General features: G+C 44.4%; 1 protein-coding gene across 1 annotated transcript in view; it reads right to left on the bottom strand.

Moving 5' to 3' along the window:
• The window catches only part of LOC132532742 (vomeronasal type-1 receptor 4-like), a 33726-nt gene extending 29954 nt beyond the window's left edge, over positions 1–3772 (bottom strand). Inside the window, exon 1 of the mRNA XM_060171222.1 lies at positions 3702–3772. Coding sequence (XP_060027205.1) covers positions 3702–3772 — 71 coding nt within the window. The remainder of the gene's footprint in view (positions 1–3701) is intronic.
• Between the last annotated feature and the right edge of the window lie 8337 nt (positions 3773–12109).

The following is a 12109-nucleotide window of genomic DNA, read 5'->3' on the forward strand; positions in this document are numbered from 1 at the left end:
TGGAATTAGAGAATACTGTGAAAGGAAAGGTCTCACCAGAGTAATGAAGCTGAAGGGTTGTCATTCCACACCTGAAGTCTCTGGACACAGTCTGAGCTGAAGCATGTTGAGGTGGCAATCGTTGCGTTGATTAGGTTGCAATCGGCAGATGCAGTATTATTTGTTATGGATTGGGAGAGGCATGTGGGAAAGTAGGCCCTATCCTAAAGTTCTAGGACTGGGGGAAATATAGGCTCTCTAGTGGAGATGTGAGGCTCCTGCTGTCTTAGGGTTCAAAAAGATAATGCATAGTTAATGTTATCATCACAAGCTGGCCCACGAAACTAGCAGGACTGATCTAATTCTCTTGGCGGGGGAGAACTAGAACAACCCAATGTAAAGCATACAACAATTCCCCCTTTTCTTTTTAACTAAATGACTACAGTATCAAGGGTGTGGGGTGAACAGAAACATATATCATACAGGCATTTTAAAAAAAGAAACTGGCACAAACATGGAGAAACATGTAAGCAAGTAACAAGAACAAGTGTGCTGCCAAGGGAAGGCCTGAGGGGGCCTTTTTTGCCTCTGTGGGCAAAACTTTATCAGCTTAAAAAAACATTTCTTGCCTCTGGGGGGCGTACTTGTCTCGATGGACATTTGTATGGGGGTGGGGAACGGCCTAGAGTCCCAAAGGCAGCTGGCTGCAATTTACTTACTATGAAACAAAACTTGTTATTAGCATATCCACAGCACAGTCTAATGGTCTAATAGAGAAGGAATTTGAGACTTTTACATATCAACAATGTCTTTTTAACCTTTTGTTACACCCATTCAAGATGGAGCCACACCCTAGGTGTGCTCAGGAAAGGAAACCTCAGACATGAGAATAATTAGCATAGCCATTGTGCGATCTACCATTTCTAATAGAGAAGGTAATGGAGAGTTTTACATATCAACAAGTCTATTTAACCTTTTGTTTAGACCAACTTAGTTAAAATATATTGATTGTTAACTAATTTTTACCTCAGACTTTAAATGTAAGTTAATTTTATCTTTATGAGAATTACGTTGAAAATCTTTTTCATTTAACTTTCACTAGTAAGAATTTAGCCTTAAAGTTAGTGTTTACCAAACTTTAAACATACACATAAACATGGTCATTAATACACAAGGAGAGAAACCTTTGTTACGAAGACATGTCATTTTAAACACGAATTTAGATATGTACTGTCTTAGTTGTTGAGGGGGGTTCACCATCCGGAGGTGGCTTCCCATGCAGCTTCACTTCTAGGAATTGCAGGTTGCGATCTCTGCACAAATCTCTGTGTACTACAGATTGTCTGCCTTCAGACCGGACCGGCAGCTGGAGATCTCATGTGCCCAGTTTCGGCGGGGAGCCCAGGGGTCCGGGAGGTCCGGGATCGTTCCAGAATTCATAGCAAGAGGGCGGGCGGGCCAGCATTGTAGAAGGCATGGGCCTAGGTGCTCAGGGGTGGCGGCCATGATAGGCGGCCACGGCCCTGCCCCATGGCCATGCCATGTCTGCTGCCCTGCTTGCAGTTGCCGAGCAGTGTGGAGGGATCACACGTCCAGTGCCCTGTGCCACGCGGTGGAGAGCCAGCTCTTGTGGGCTGGCCTGCGTGCTGGCATTGGGCTCCTGTGTGGTGGCATCGGGCTCCTTCGTGTTGGCATCGGGCTCCTGCGTGTTGACATCGGGCTCCTGTGTGGTGGCATCGGGCTCCTGCTTGCTGGCATCAGCCTCCTGCGGGCTGCGGGGTTGCAGGTGCGGTGCGCAGGGTTGTCTGGGTGCAACCGGCTGGCTGGCTGTTTAACCAGGTGGAAACAGCAGCTCCATGCCTCGCCTCCCACCCGCTGGCTATTCCCGCTGGCTGTTCTGAGTTCGCCAGAGTGAGTGGAAACCACAAAGTGGTCCAGAGATAAATGTTCCAGAAACAGCAAAACAGTCTCGTGAAGAAAGAGCAGAGGCCTTTGGAGATCTCTTCACAAGCAGAAGAGAAGGCCATAGTACATAGGTAGCCAAGTTGTCTTTACTTATCTGAGAGATGTGTAGGTCAGGTCCATGTGGGCGCCATTTGTTGTTAAAATTCGGAGGCTCCAGCTGGCCGGGCTAGCTTCATGGGCGGGTAACAGAGACTCAAGGACACATGGCTGGGCAGGGAAGCTGTATTTCTTTATTCAGGAACAACGATTCATAAACTAAACCAAACTAATCACCAAACAGAACTCTGCTGCCTCTTTCTCGTGGCAGCGCCAAGAACTCTCTCTAACTCTGCAACTCTGGAACTCTCGAACTCTGGCGGGGGTTCCTAGGGGTGGGGCCAGGCTGGCCCGCGAAACTAGCAGGACTGATCCAATTCTCTTGGCGGGGGAGAACTAGAACAACCCAATGTAAAGCATACAACACTTTTCCAAAAGGTAGTGCCACCAACAATGACTGTCAGGCAACAGCACACCCCCCTCAACCTTTTCCCATCTTTTATACCTGATGCAGAACTGTCTCCTCCACCCTGGAGCTGGACTGCAGAGCTCACAGTCTCCCTATTGCCTAGATAAGGAAAGGAGGGAGAGAGTTGGAGGGTCTCTGCTGGAGGATTAGCAAGCACTGCAAGGAGCTCACCTAAAGAGTACAAAACTACTGGCCACAGGTGGTCATAGACAACAATTTATAAGAAGAATTTTTTGTACTAAACGGTTGCTCTATTCATGTTCTTTTGAAGAGAAGACCTAACCACTTCTCACAGGCAGAACTCAGGACCCCAGGCTGGACAAGCAGAGCTTTCTCACTGCACAACTCCAGCCTAGAGGCACAGAACATGGGGAAAGAACGACCCCCCTCCTCCCACCCCCTACACTGTAGGTGAGACTGCCGAGAAATCTCCTAGTGTCTTCACATCCATCCTGTTTCCCTAAGGCCTGGTCCACAAATGCCACTGATACCGGAGTTGATTCCATTACTCTTGGCAGACTTTGGCTTTTTTCTTTTGTCTTTAGCATGGAGGCTGAGAGAGGAGAGTCTCCACAGTAAGGGTCTACCTCTCAAGAAGCTTCCCCTTTGCACGGTGTTGCGAAGGTGGCTGGGGGTCCAAACTGGGGTCCTTGCATGTGGTAAAATTCACAATTCTAAAAGGTAAGCTACCTCCCAGTGCCACGCCCTACTCAAATCCAGAACGATGGGTCTGACAGGGTCAGCACCCAAGAAAACTCTCAAAGGAAGAAGAATTCTGGGAGTGAGCCTTGGCATCCCGAGCAGATCTAAATTGGAAACTCTGATTATTGTTTTCATTATGTACATGGTAATGATGCTGTGTAATCAGGGACAACAAACAGCCCCTGTTCCCAGATTAGATACAGATGAACAAGAAATGAGGTAGACAAAGTTATGGGTCATCAAATACATAAAGTTTTAGGAAAAATTCTTAATAATACTTACCTCCTCTTATGAAATATGTTAAAATTCTACGTAAAATACTATCTGCTAAACCTATTACTCAGAAATGCATCACCCCATAAAGTACGACATTATTGTATAAAACCGCAAGGCCATCTAATCAAGAAATGAGCTTTACTTTCTGTTTCAGATATTGTTTATGTAAGGCTGAAAGATATATAAGTTCTCACTGGCTGAATAAAAATTGAGTTCAGATTCACCCTCCAACAGAGTGCAGTGTATTCTGTTCTCCCCTGCGCCGACTCCTGACCCATCCTGGTGGTCGCCTTCAGAGTTCCCTGATCCTTCCTGCTGCTCTTCCACTGTAGCAGTCCGTCGCATCCCAGGCTCTTTAGAAGACAGCATAATGGTTCTACAAAGAGACTCCTGTGCCTGAGGCTCTGAAGTTCCAGGGTCAATCCCCCACACCACCATCAGCAGAGCTGTTAAGAGCTCTGGCTAAATAAATAAATAAATAAATAAATAAATAATAGATTTGCTTGATTTCATAGGGGGTAGTGAGGGAATTGAAAGAGAGACTTCAGAACACCATTCTTGGTCCCAGCGGTAGTGCAGCAGGTTAAACGCACATGGTACAAAGCTCAAAGACCTGCTTAAGGAACCCAGTTCAAGCCTTCAGCTCCCCACCTGCAGGGGGGTCACTTCACAGGCAGTGAAGCAGGTCTGCAGGTGTCTATCCTTCTCTCCCCCTCTCTGTCTTCCTCTCCTCTCTCCATTTCTCTTTGTCCTATCAAACAATAACAACAATAACAACAAGGGCAACAAAATGGGGGAAATGGCCTCCAGGAGCAGTGGATTCCTAGTGCAGGCACCGAGCCCCAGCGATAACCCTGATAAACATGATGATAAACAAGATGATGATAAACATCATCTTTTTTTTAAAAAAAAAAGATAATTAATTTTCTCTTTTATTGCCCTTGTTTTTCATTGTTGTTGTGGTTATTGTTGTTGTTATTGATGTCATCAGTGTTGGATAGGACAAAGAAAAATGGAGAGAGGAGAGGGGGAGACAAAGATATTTGCAGACCTGCTTCACCACTTGTGAAGTGACTCCCCTGCGGGTGGGGATCTGGGGGCTAGAACCCAGATCCTTAAGCTTTGTACCACCTGCGCTTAACCCGCTGAGCTACCACTTGACTCCCCAAAACATCATCTTTTACACATAAATGTCTCCAGGTTGTGCCACTGTCACACACCTGATTTCCAGGAGCGAGCAGGAATCAGTCACATATCAAGAGCCAGTGCAGGGGGCTGAGTGGTAGCGCAGCAGGTTAAGCAATCATGGCGCGAAGTGTAGGACCGACTAAGGATCCAGGTTTGAACCCCCAGCTCCCCACCTTCAGGGGAGTCATTTTACAGGCAGTGAAGCAGGTCTGCAGGTGTCTGTCTTTCTCTCCCCCTCTGTCTTCCCCTCCTCTCTCCATTTCTCTCTGTCCTATCCAAATGACAAAACAATAACAAAAATAACAAGGGAAAATAAATACTAATAAAAATAATTGAAAAAAAAGGCTTGGGGCCAGGTGGTAGCACATTCAGCTAAGCTCAAGGACCCCCCCCCGCAACTTCACAAGAGGTAAAGCAAATATGCAGGTGTCCATCTTTCTCTCTCCCTCTCTCTCTCCCTCTCCTCTCTCAAGTTCTTTCTGACCTGTACAATAAACAGGATATCCAGGAGCAGTGGATTTGTAGTACTGGTATCAAATCCCAGTGCTAACCTGGAGGAGAGAAAAGGGGGGGGCTCACACTGGGCTCAACCAGCAGAACATACAGTTTGCTTTCTCAAAGAACTTGGGTTTGAACCCCTAGCAGCACACGGTGCCATGAACAGTGAAGTGGTTCTGTGCTATTTCTTCTTCTTGCTCTAAGTCTCCCTCTCTTTCTTTTCCAGGACACAGGTCAGTTCTGGCTTATGGTAGTTCTGGAGATCAAACCTGGGACCTCAGACCCTCAAGCTTGACAGGCTTTTGCATAACCATGATGCTGTCTCCCCATAAGTCTTCATCTCTGTCTCTATCTGAAATTGAAAGAAATAAAAGGCTCATGGTCATTGTAGTGAGGCAGTCCCAGAAGGTTTTGCATCAGATCAGACAGATGATGCACGAGGGAGTGCATGCCCTCTGGCATCAGCCCAGCCCACCTTTGAGTCCAGGCTGGACATGTGGGAGGGCCTCGGCTCCCAGGGAGCTCTGACACCATGCTCTTTCCTCCTGTCCATCTAAATGTCAGCCTAGCAGTGGTGACATCATGCATAGTTTCAGGTTCACAAAGACAAAAGGAAAGAAATGAAAAGAAGTCAAATGATCTCTGGCTCAGTGAGTTAGACAGCCTATAGAGCTGGGGAGATACCAGCAGTTGTGCAGAGGGCTTTCCTGTAAAAGATCCCAGATCTGATTGCTAGCCCCATCCACAGACAGAGGTGAGCAGGGCTCTGGTGAGATGCATAAACCATTAGTACCACTAATGAAAGATCAAACAAGAATGACTAGAGGTTAACAACTCAGTGGTGAAGAGTTAATAAGGCTTCAAACTACATTTGTGCACATCTCTATTGAAATATGGAGAATTTATATTATTATTATTTGCCAGGCTAGCCTGAGGGTGTTTCTTCCCGGGCACGTGCTCTCTGGATTGGACAGAATTCGACCAGAGCCAGCCTAGGCTGCTGTTTACTCAGCGACACGGGAGAGGAACCAGGAACTCTCATGGCTGAGCGGGAACGCAGTGCAATGCTGCCTTTATTGATCAGAAAAGAACTGCCTTTATACCTTACGGAGTGGAAGTGCCAGGCCAGAAAAGGAAATGGGAAGAATAGGGGGTGGGGAAAAGGAAAGAGAGAGAAAGTAGCAAGATTCCATCTGACCAGTGGGGATTAAACCAATGCCCTGCAGGCAGGGTGGGTCTCAGACAAAACAATGATTATGTTAATAGACCACAGCATCAAGCAATAGAGCAGGGGGGAGCTGGTGTAATGCCCAACAATTATTTTCTTAATTTTTAAAATTTATTTTAAAAAGGAGACATTAACAAAACCATAGGATAAGAGGGGTACAACTCCACACAATTCCCACCACCAGAACTCTGTATCCCCTCCCCTCCCCTGATAGCTTTCCTATTCTTTATCTCTCTGGGAATAGGAACCCAAAGTCATTGTGTGGTGCAGAAGGTGGAAGGTCTGGCTTCTGTAATTGCTTCCCCACTGAGAATTTGTATTATTTATCTGTTTTATAGAGAAAGAGAAATTGAGGGCTGGGAGATAGCATAATGGTTCTGCATAGAGATACTCATGCCTGAGGCTCCGAGATCCCAGGTTCAATCTCAAGCACCACCATAAGCAAGAGCTGAGCAGGGCTCTGGCACAAAAACAAAACAAAACAACAAAAGAGAGAGAGAATTGAGATGGGAGAGAGAAAAGAGTGAAAGAGAAAGTTGTATCACTGCTAATGAAGCTTCTCTGCTCCTCCCTTCCCCCAACCCCTAAGCAGGTAGGGATGAGGGGCTTGAACCCAGGTCCTTACACATGGTAACATGTGTGCTCTACCAAGCATTTTGCCACTCAGCCCCTATGAAGGATCACTGCAGAATTCTGAGTGGTCTGGGAGATGGTAAGATTGTGGATAGAGCACTGAATTCTCAAGCATGAAGTCCCACGTTCAGTCCCTGGGATCACAGGGGTCTAGATTGTTTTGGAGATTCTGTATGAGCAGTTGGTTCTTCATGTGAAGGCTTGACATAGCTGTAATCATTTACTTGTGAAGAAAAAACTTGTACCAAGTTAGAAGCTTACTGGATCTCAACAGGAATCTGAGGATGACTGGGGAACAGAGAACAAGAATTAGTACTAGAGTAACAGTTCCAATCATGATAAGATAATGGATCCAATTTATAGGATTAAGTGAAATGATTTTATCTTAACCCATTTAAAGAAATCTGCTGCAAAGCATGTAGACTCTTCTCTGGCCAACTCCCACACATATGAAAGTTTACCAACCTCCAGCTAATGAAAATTCACTTACTCTTACCCACACAATCACTTACTCTTACCCACACAAGTTCACTTACTTTTACCCACACATCTTCTAAATCTTACAGCTTTTCTTTTTTTAACCCATCTTAACCCATCTAAAGAAATCCTCTGCTGCAAAGCATGGGGACTCCTCCCTGGCCAACTCCTGCACATATGAAAGTTTACCAACCCTCAGCCAACAAGTTCACTTACTCTTACCCACACAGTCACTTACTCTTACCCACACAATCACTTACTCTTACCCACACAATCACTTACTTTTACCCACACAAGTTCACTTACTTTTACCCACACATCTTATTTACATCAAACCTCATTTACCAGCCTCTTTCTAATTTCACTTTAGTTTTCTTTTTACTTTCACCTTACTGTAACATTCTTTTAGTTTTATCTACACACTCTCAAGTACGATTATCTCTCTTAAAAACTTAGTACAAGGAGGAAAGGGAATAACAGAAAATTTACTCTAAGCATCACTAAATCTTTTGTATCTCAACATCATCAATTTAAAAATCTACAAAATCTTTTTGTTACTATTTAAATTAGAGGGAGTTGATGAAGTCTTTTGTTGGATCGCCTGCTGTATCTGTCAAGTGTGCTGCTTTGTGGCAGGGGTGGAGGTATCCTCAGGTCCTTTGAAGTTCCAAACACCCAGTAACATTAGTGTCATTGTTGGTATGAAGGCAAATGGGCACATCGGAGCTAATCTCTTCAAAATCAAAATGAGTGTTCTGTTCCCATCTTATGTGTTTAGCAGAATGTCACCTTTTCCATGCCAGTCACCATCTCTCTCAGGTTCCTCCATTCTCAGGCATTCTGTCTCCTTTTCTTCCACTTGCTGGACGCACCTTTCTGGTAGCCAGCGGGCTTCATTATCTGAACGGGAGAAAACACAGACATGTCCTCGTCCCCATATGAGGACGGGATCTGGTCCTTTCTAGGACCCTGTCATGGGGTCTTTCCATTTAGCCAGTGCATATCCACTGTTAGTTATGGTTTTCCAGAACCTGTCACTGGCAGATTTCACTTTGTGCATCCAAATTAAAAATATTAATGGTAAAGAGTGCTCTATTAAGGATATTATGTGGAGTCTGTGGTCCTGTCTCCCCCTTTTTGTTTTTCAAAAGCACACAAATTGTCTATCAGCAAACCTTTATATTTAACCAGGGGTTTGTTAATGGTGCTTTTTTGGTCCCAGTGATGAGAAACTGAAGCAAAGGCTGTAAAGGAATTTTCTCCCCTCCGTCCTCTTTTTTGCCACTTTTCTCTCTCTCTCTCTCTCACCCTCATGGGGGTGTGGTGGAGAAGGCAGTGGCAGCAGCCAAGGCTATGGAGGATGTGAGCCTGACTCTTTAAAAGAACTAATTAAAGTTTGCCAAGTAGATCTATTCTCTCAAAAGCCAATTATTTGATAGTAATTTTTGTAATTTTTCTAAATAGGGGAGTTATCTCAGTAACAACTATATCAGAAGTAACAAGTCACTGTGAAAGCGAAAGTAACTCATGAGTAAGATCTAAAGAATCTCTTAACAAGTTTTAAAGTGAAAAGGTTTAAACCAGAACATTTTTTTTGGTCCATTCAGACATAAAACTCTCTTAAAAACTTAACTCAATTTTACCTGATTAGAACTTCTGTTTTTATACAGTTTCACAGTTACATAAACATTGGTACGATATGAAAGCAAAAGATAAGCATCGGGGTTTGGGGTTTTGCCTCGAATCATAGTTCCTGCTCTGTACTGTACATGCAGCACTATTTGTTTTTCTCTGGACATTTGTGTGTTTGTGTGTGCGGTGCCATCTTCTAGTCTTAGGGGATTTATCATGCATAGGGGCTGCTTCTGGAAAGTTACCAGGTTCCCAAGCTACTACAGCTAGCTCTATTATCAGCCCTTTGCAGCATCCTAGCCCATTCCAGGGATGCAGCTTCCTTAAAGTCTATCATCCTCATGGCCATGGCAGCTGACCTTGTCAAGCTCCACAGGGGCTCAAGGCATGGGGCGCTGCATCTCCCTCTTTTTTATTTAATTTGTTTTATTCCATGGGAGAGATTGGTTATAAGGTAAAGGAGTCACACACAGAGCTTTGTAGTTGGAGGGGCATCGAGTCAGAAGCTGATATTTAATGTTTTGCAGTTCTTGACCCAGTGTTAAGACCACATCTTCTAAAGCACTCAGTTTTGTATCTAGTTTTCTATCTATAGTGTGCTGTACTGCTAGGCTATAAGAAATATTTTGAGATAATTGATTAACATAGTGAGCAGTATTTACTTGATTTACCAAAGCCAATGAGGAAACTGCAACAGAAGTGACCAGAGCAATTAGTGCTGTGATGCCTAGTATCAGAGCAGCAACAAATCTCTTTGGCCTGATCAATTCTTTTAATTCTCTCAAGGTTTGTCATAAATTTTCTGTGCAAATTCTAGGGAAAATTAAGTCTGTTTCTTTTGCAAATTTAATCAGAGGGTGGCTAGGATAATGATATCCCAGAAATCCTGTAAATCCTGAAAGAGAGATTACCCAGTCATCTTCCAACTGATATAATGTATCTACTTGAGCTTTGTTATATGGGACTGTCATTTCTTGAGGATCTGTCCCAAATAACTCCCTACTTCTTTTCCTACCTTTTTCCAGTCTTAAAGAGACAAGGTCCCCTCTTTAGGGAACCAGGGGCTACTCTTCTTAATAAAGGCTAGGAACTGTCTTAATTGCTTATGGGGTATCTTGATTCCTCTGCCCATCAGCATCTGCTGCAGTGCAGAGAGGAAGAGCTCCTCATTGTTTGAGCACTCCTGCCCCATTCTAATTCTTCTCTTAGCTTCCCGCTTCCTATGAAACCGCTCTTTCTTTTCTTCTAAGTGGAGGGACAGCAGCTTCCTTAACCTGCGGGGTCCTTATCCTGACAGAGAAGATATGATTCTGATAGTCGTCTTACCTGGTCGGTCTTCCTTCATGTCCCTGTTCTGGGCACCACCTGCGACAGCGGAAGAGCAGCAGGAAGGAGCAGAGTCCCCAAAGAGACTGGGGGGGGGGTTAGGAGTCGGCGCAGGGGAGAACAGAATACGACACACTCTGTTGGAGGGTGAATCTGAACTCAAATAAAACTCAAGTTTTATTTAGCAAGTGAGAGTTTATATACCCTTCAGTCTTACATAAACAATATCTGGAACAAAGCTCATTTCTTGATTAGATGGCCTTGCAGTTTTACACAGTAATGTCGTACTTCATGGGGTGATGTATTTCTGAGTAAGAGGCTTAGCAGATAGTATTTTACGTAGAGTTTTAACATATTTCATAAGAGGAGGTAAGTATTATTAAGAATTTTTCCTAAAACTTTATGTATTTGATGACCCATAACTTTGTCTACCTCATTTCTTGTTCATCTGTATCTAATCTGGGAACAGGGGCTGTTTGTTGTGCCTGATTACACAGCATCATTACCACGTACATAATGAAAAAAATAATCAGAGTTTTCAATTTAGATCTGCTCAGAATGCCAAGACCCACTCCCAGAATTCTTCTTCCTTGAAGAGAGTTTTCTTGGGTGCTGACCCTGTCAGACCCATCATTCTGGAGTTGAGTGGGGCGTGGCAGGTGGGGATCTTTCAGGCAAAACAATGATTATGTAGATAGGCCATAGTATCAGGAATCCAGGGTGCTTTGTGAGCCCTGTTGAGCTCAACTACCCCCTCAGAATTTCCTTACAATCTTAGCCAATTGTATACTTTGAACATGTATGATTAATTCCATCTCAATATACCTTAGTAGAGGCAGGAGAAGATAGTATTATGGTTCTTTATGGTTATGCAGAGACTTTCATGCCTGAGGCTTCAAAGTTCCAGGTTCAACTCCCCACACCACCATAAGCCAGAGCTGAGCTGTGCTCTGGTGAAAAATAAATAAGGGAGTTGGGTGGTAGCATAGTGGGTTAAGCGCAGGTGGTACAAAGCTCAAGGAATGGCCTAAGGATCCCAGTTTGAGCCCCGGCTCCCCACCTGCAGGAGAGTCGCTTTACAAGCAGTGAAGCAAGTCTGTAGGTGTCTATCTTTCTCTCCCCATCTCTGTCTTCCCCTCCTCTCTCCATTTCTCTCTGTCCTATCACAATGACATCAATAACAATAACAATAATAACTACAACAATAAAACAACAAGGGAAACAAAAAGGAATAAATAAATTAATTAATTAAAAAATATAAGTCAAGCAAAGACAGAGGCCACAGCAGTGGAGCTTAGCTTCCACTGGAACTGAGGCACTGCTGTGGAGAGACGTGTGTCTGGGTGGCATATGGCAACGTGGGCAGGTCCTATGCCAGGTGAGCTAACTTCTGGCCACATTATACTGCCCATTCATTTGTGTTTTTTTTTTTAAGATTTTATTTATTTTATTAGTGAGAAAGATAGGAGGAGAGAGAGAGTCAGACATCACTCTGGTACATGTGCTGTTGGGAACTGAACTCAGGACCTCATGCTTGAGAGTCTAGTTCCTTAGCCACTGTGCCACCTCCCAGGCCACTATACCTCCTGTTGGTTTTCTGGCAGGGTGATCTCCAGCAGGAAGGCAACCAACCGGCTCTCTCTCGCTCGCTCAAAGGACAAAAAGAAGCAAAGACACCGGGGAGACTGAAGCATGCTCAG

The sequence above is a fragment of the Erinaceus europaeus genome, chromosome 2 (assembly GCF_950295315.1).
Source record: "Erinaceus europaeus chromosome 2, mEriEur2.1, whole genome shotgun sequence".
NCBI classification, from domain to species: Eukaryota; Metazoa; Chordata; class Mammalia; order Eulipotyphla; family Erinaceidae; genus Erinaceus; species Erinaceus europaeus.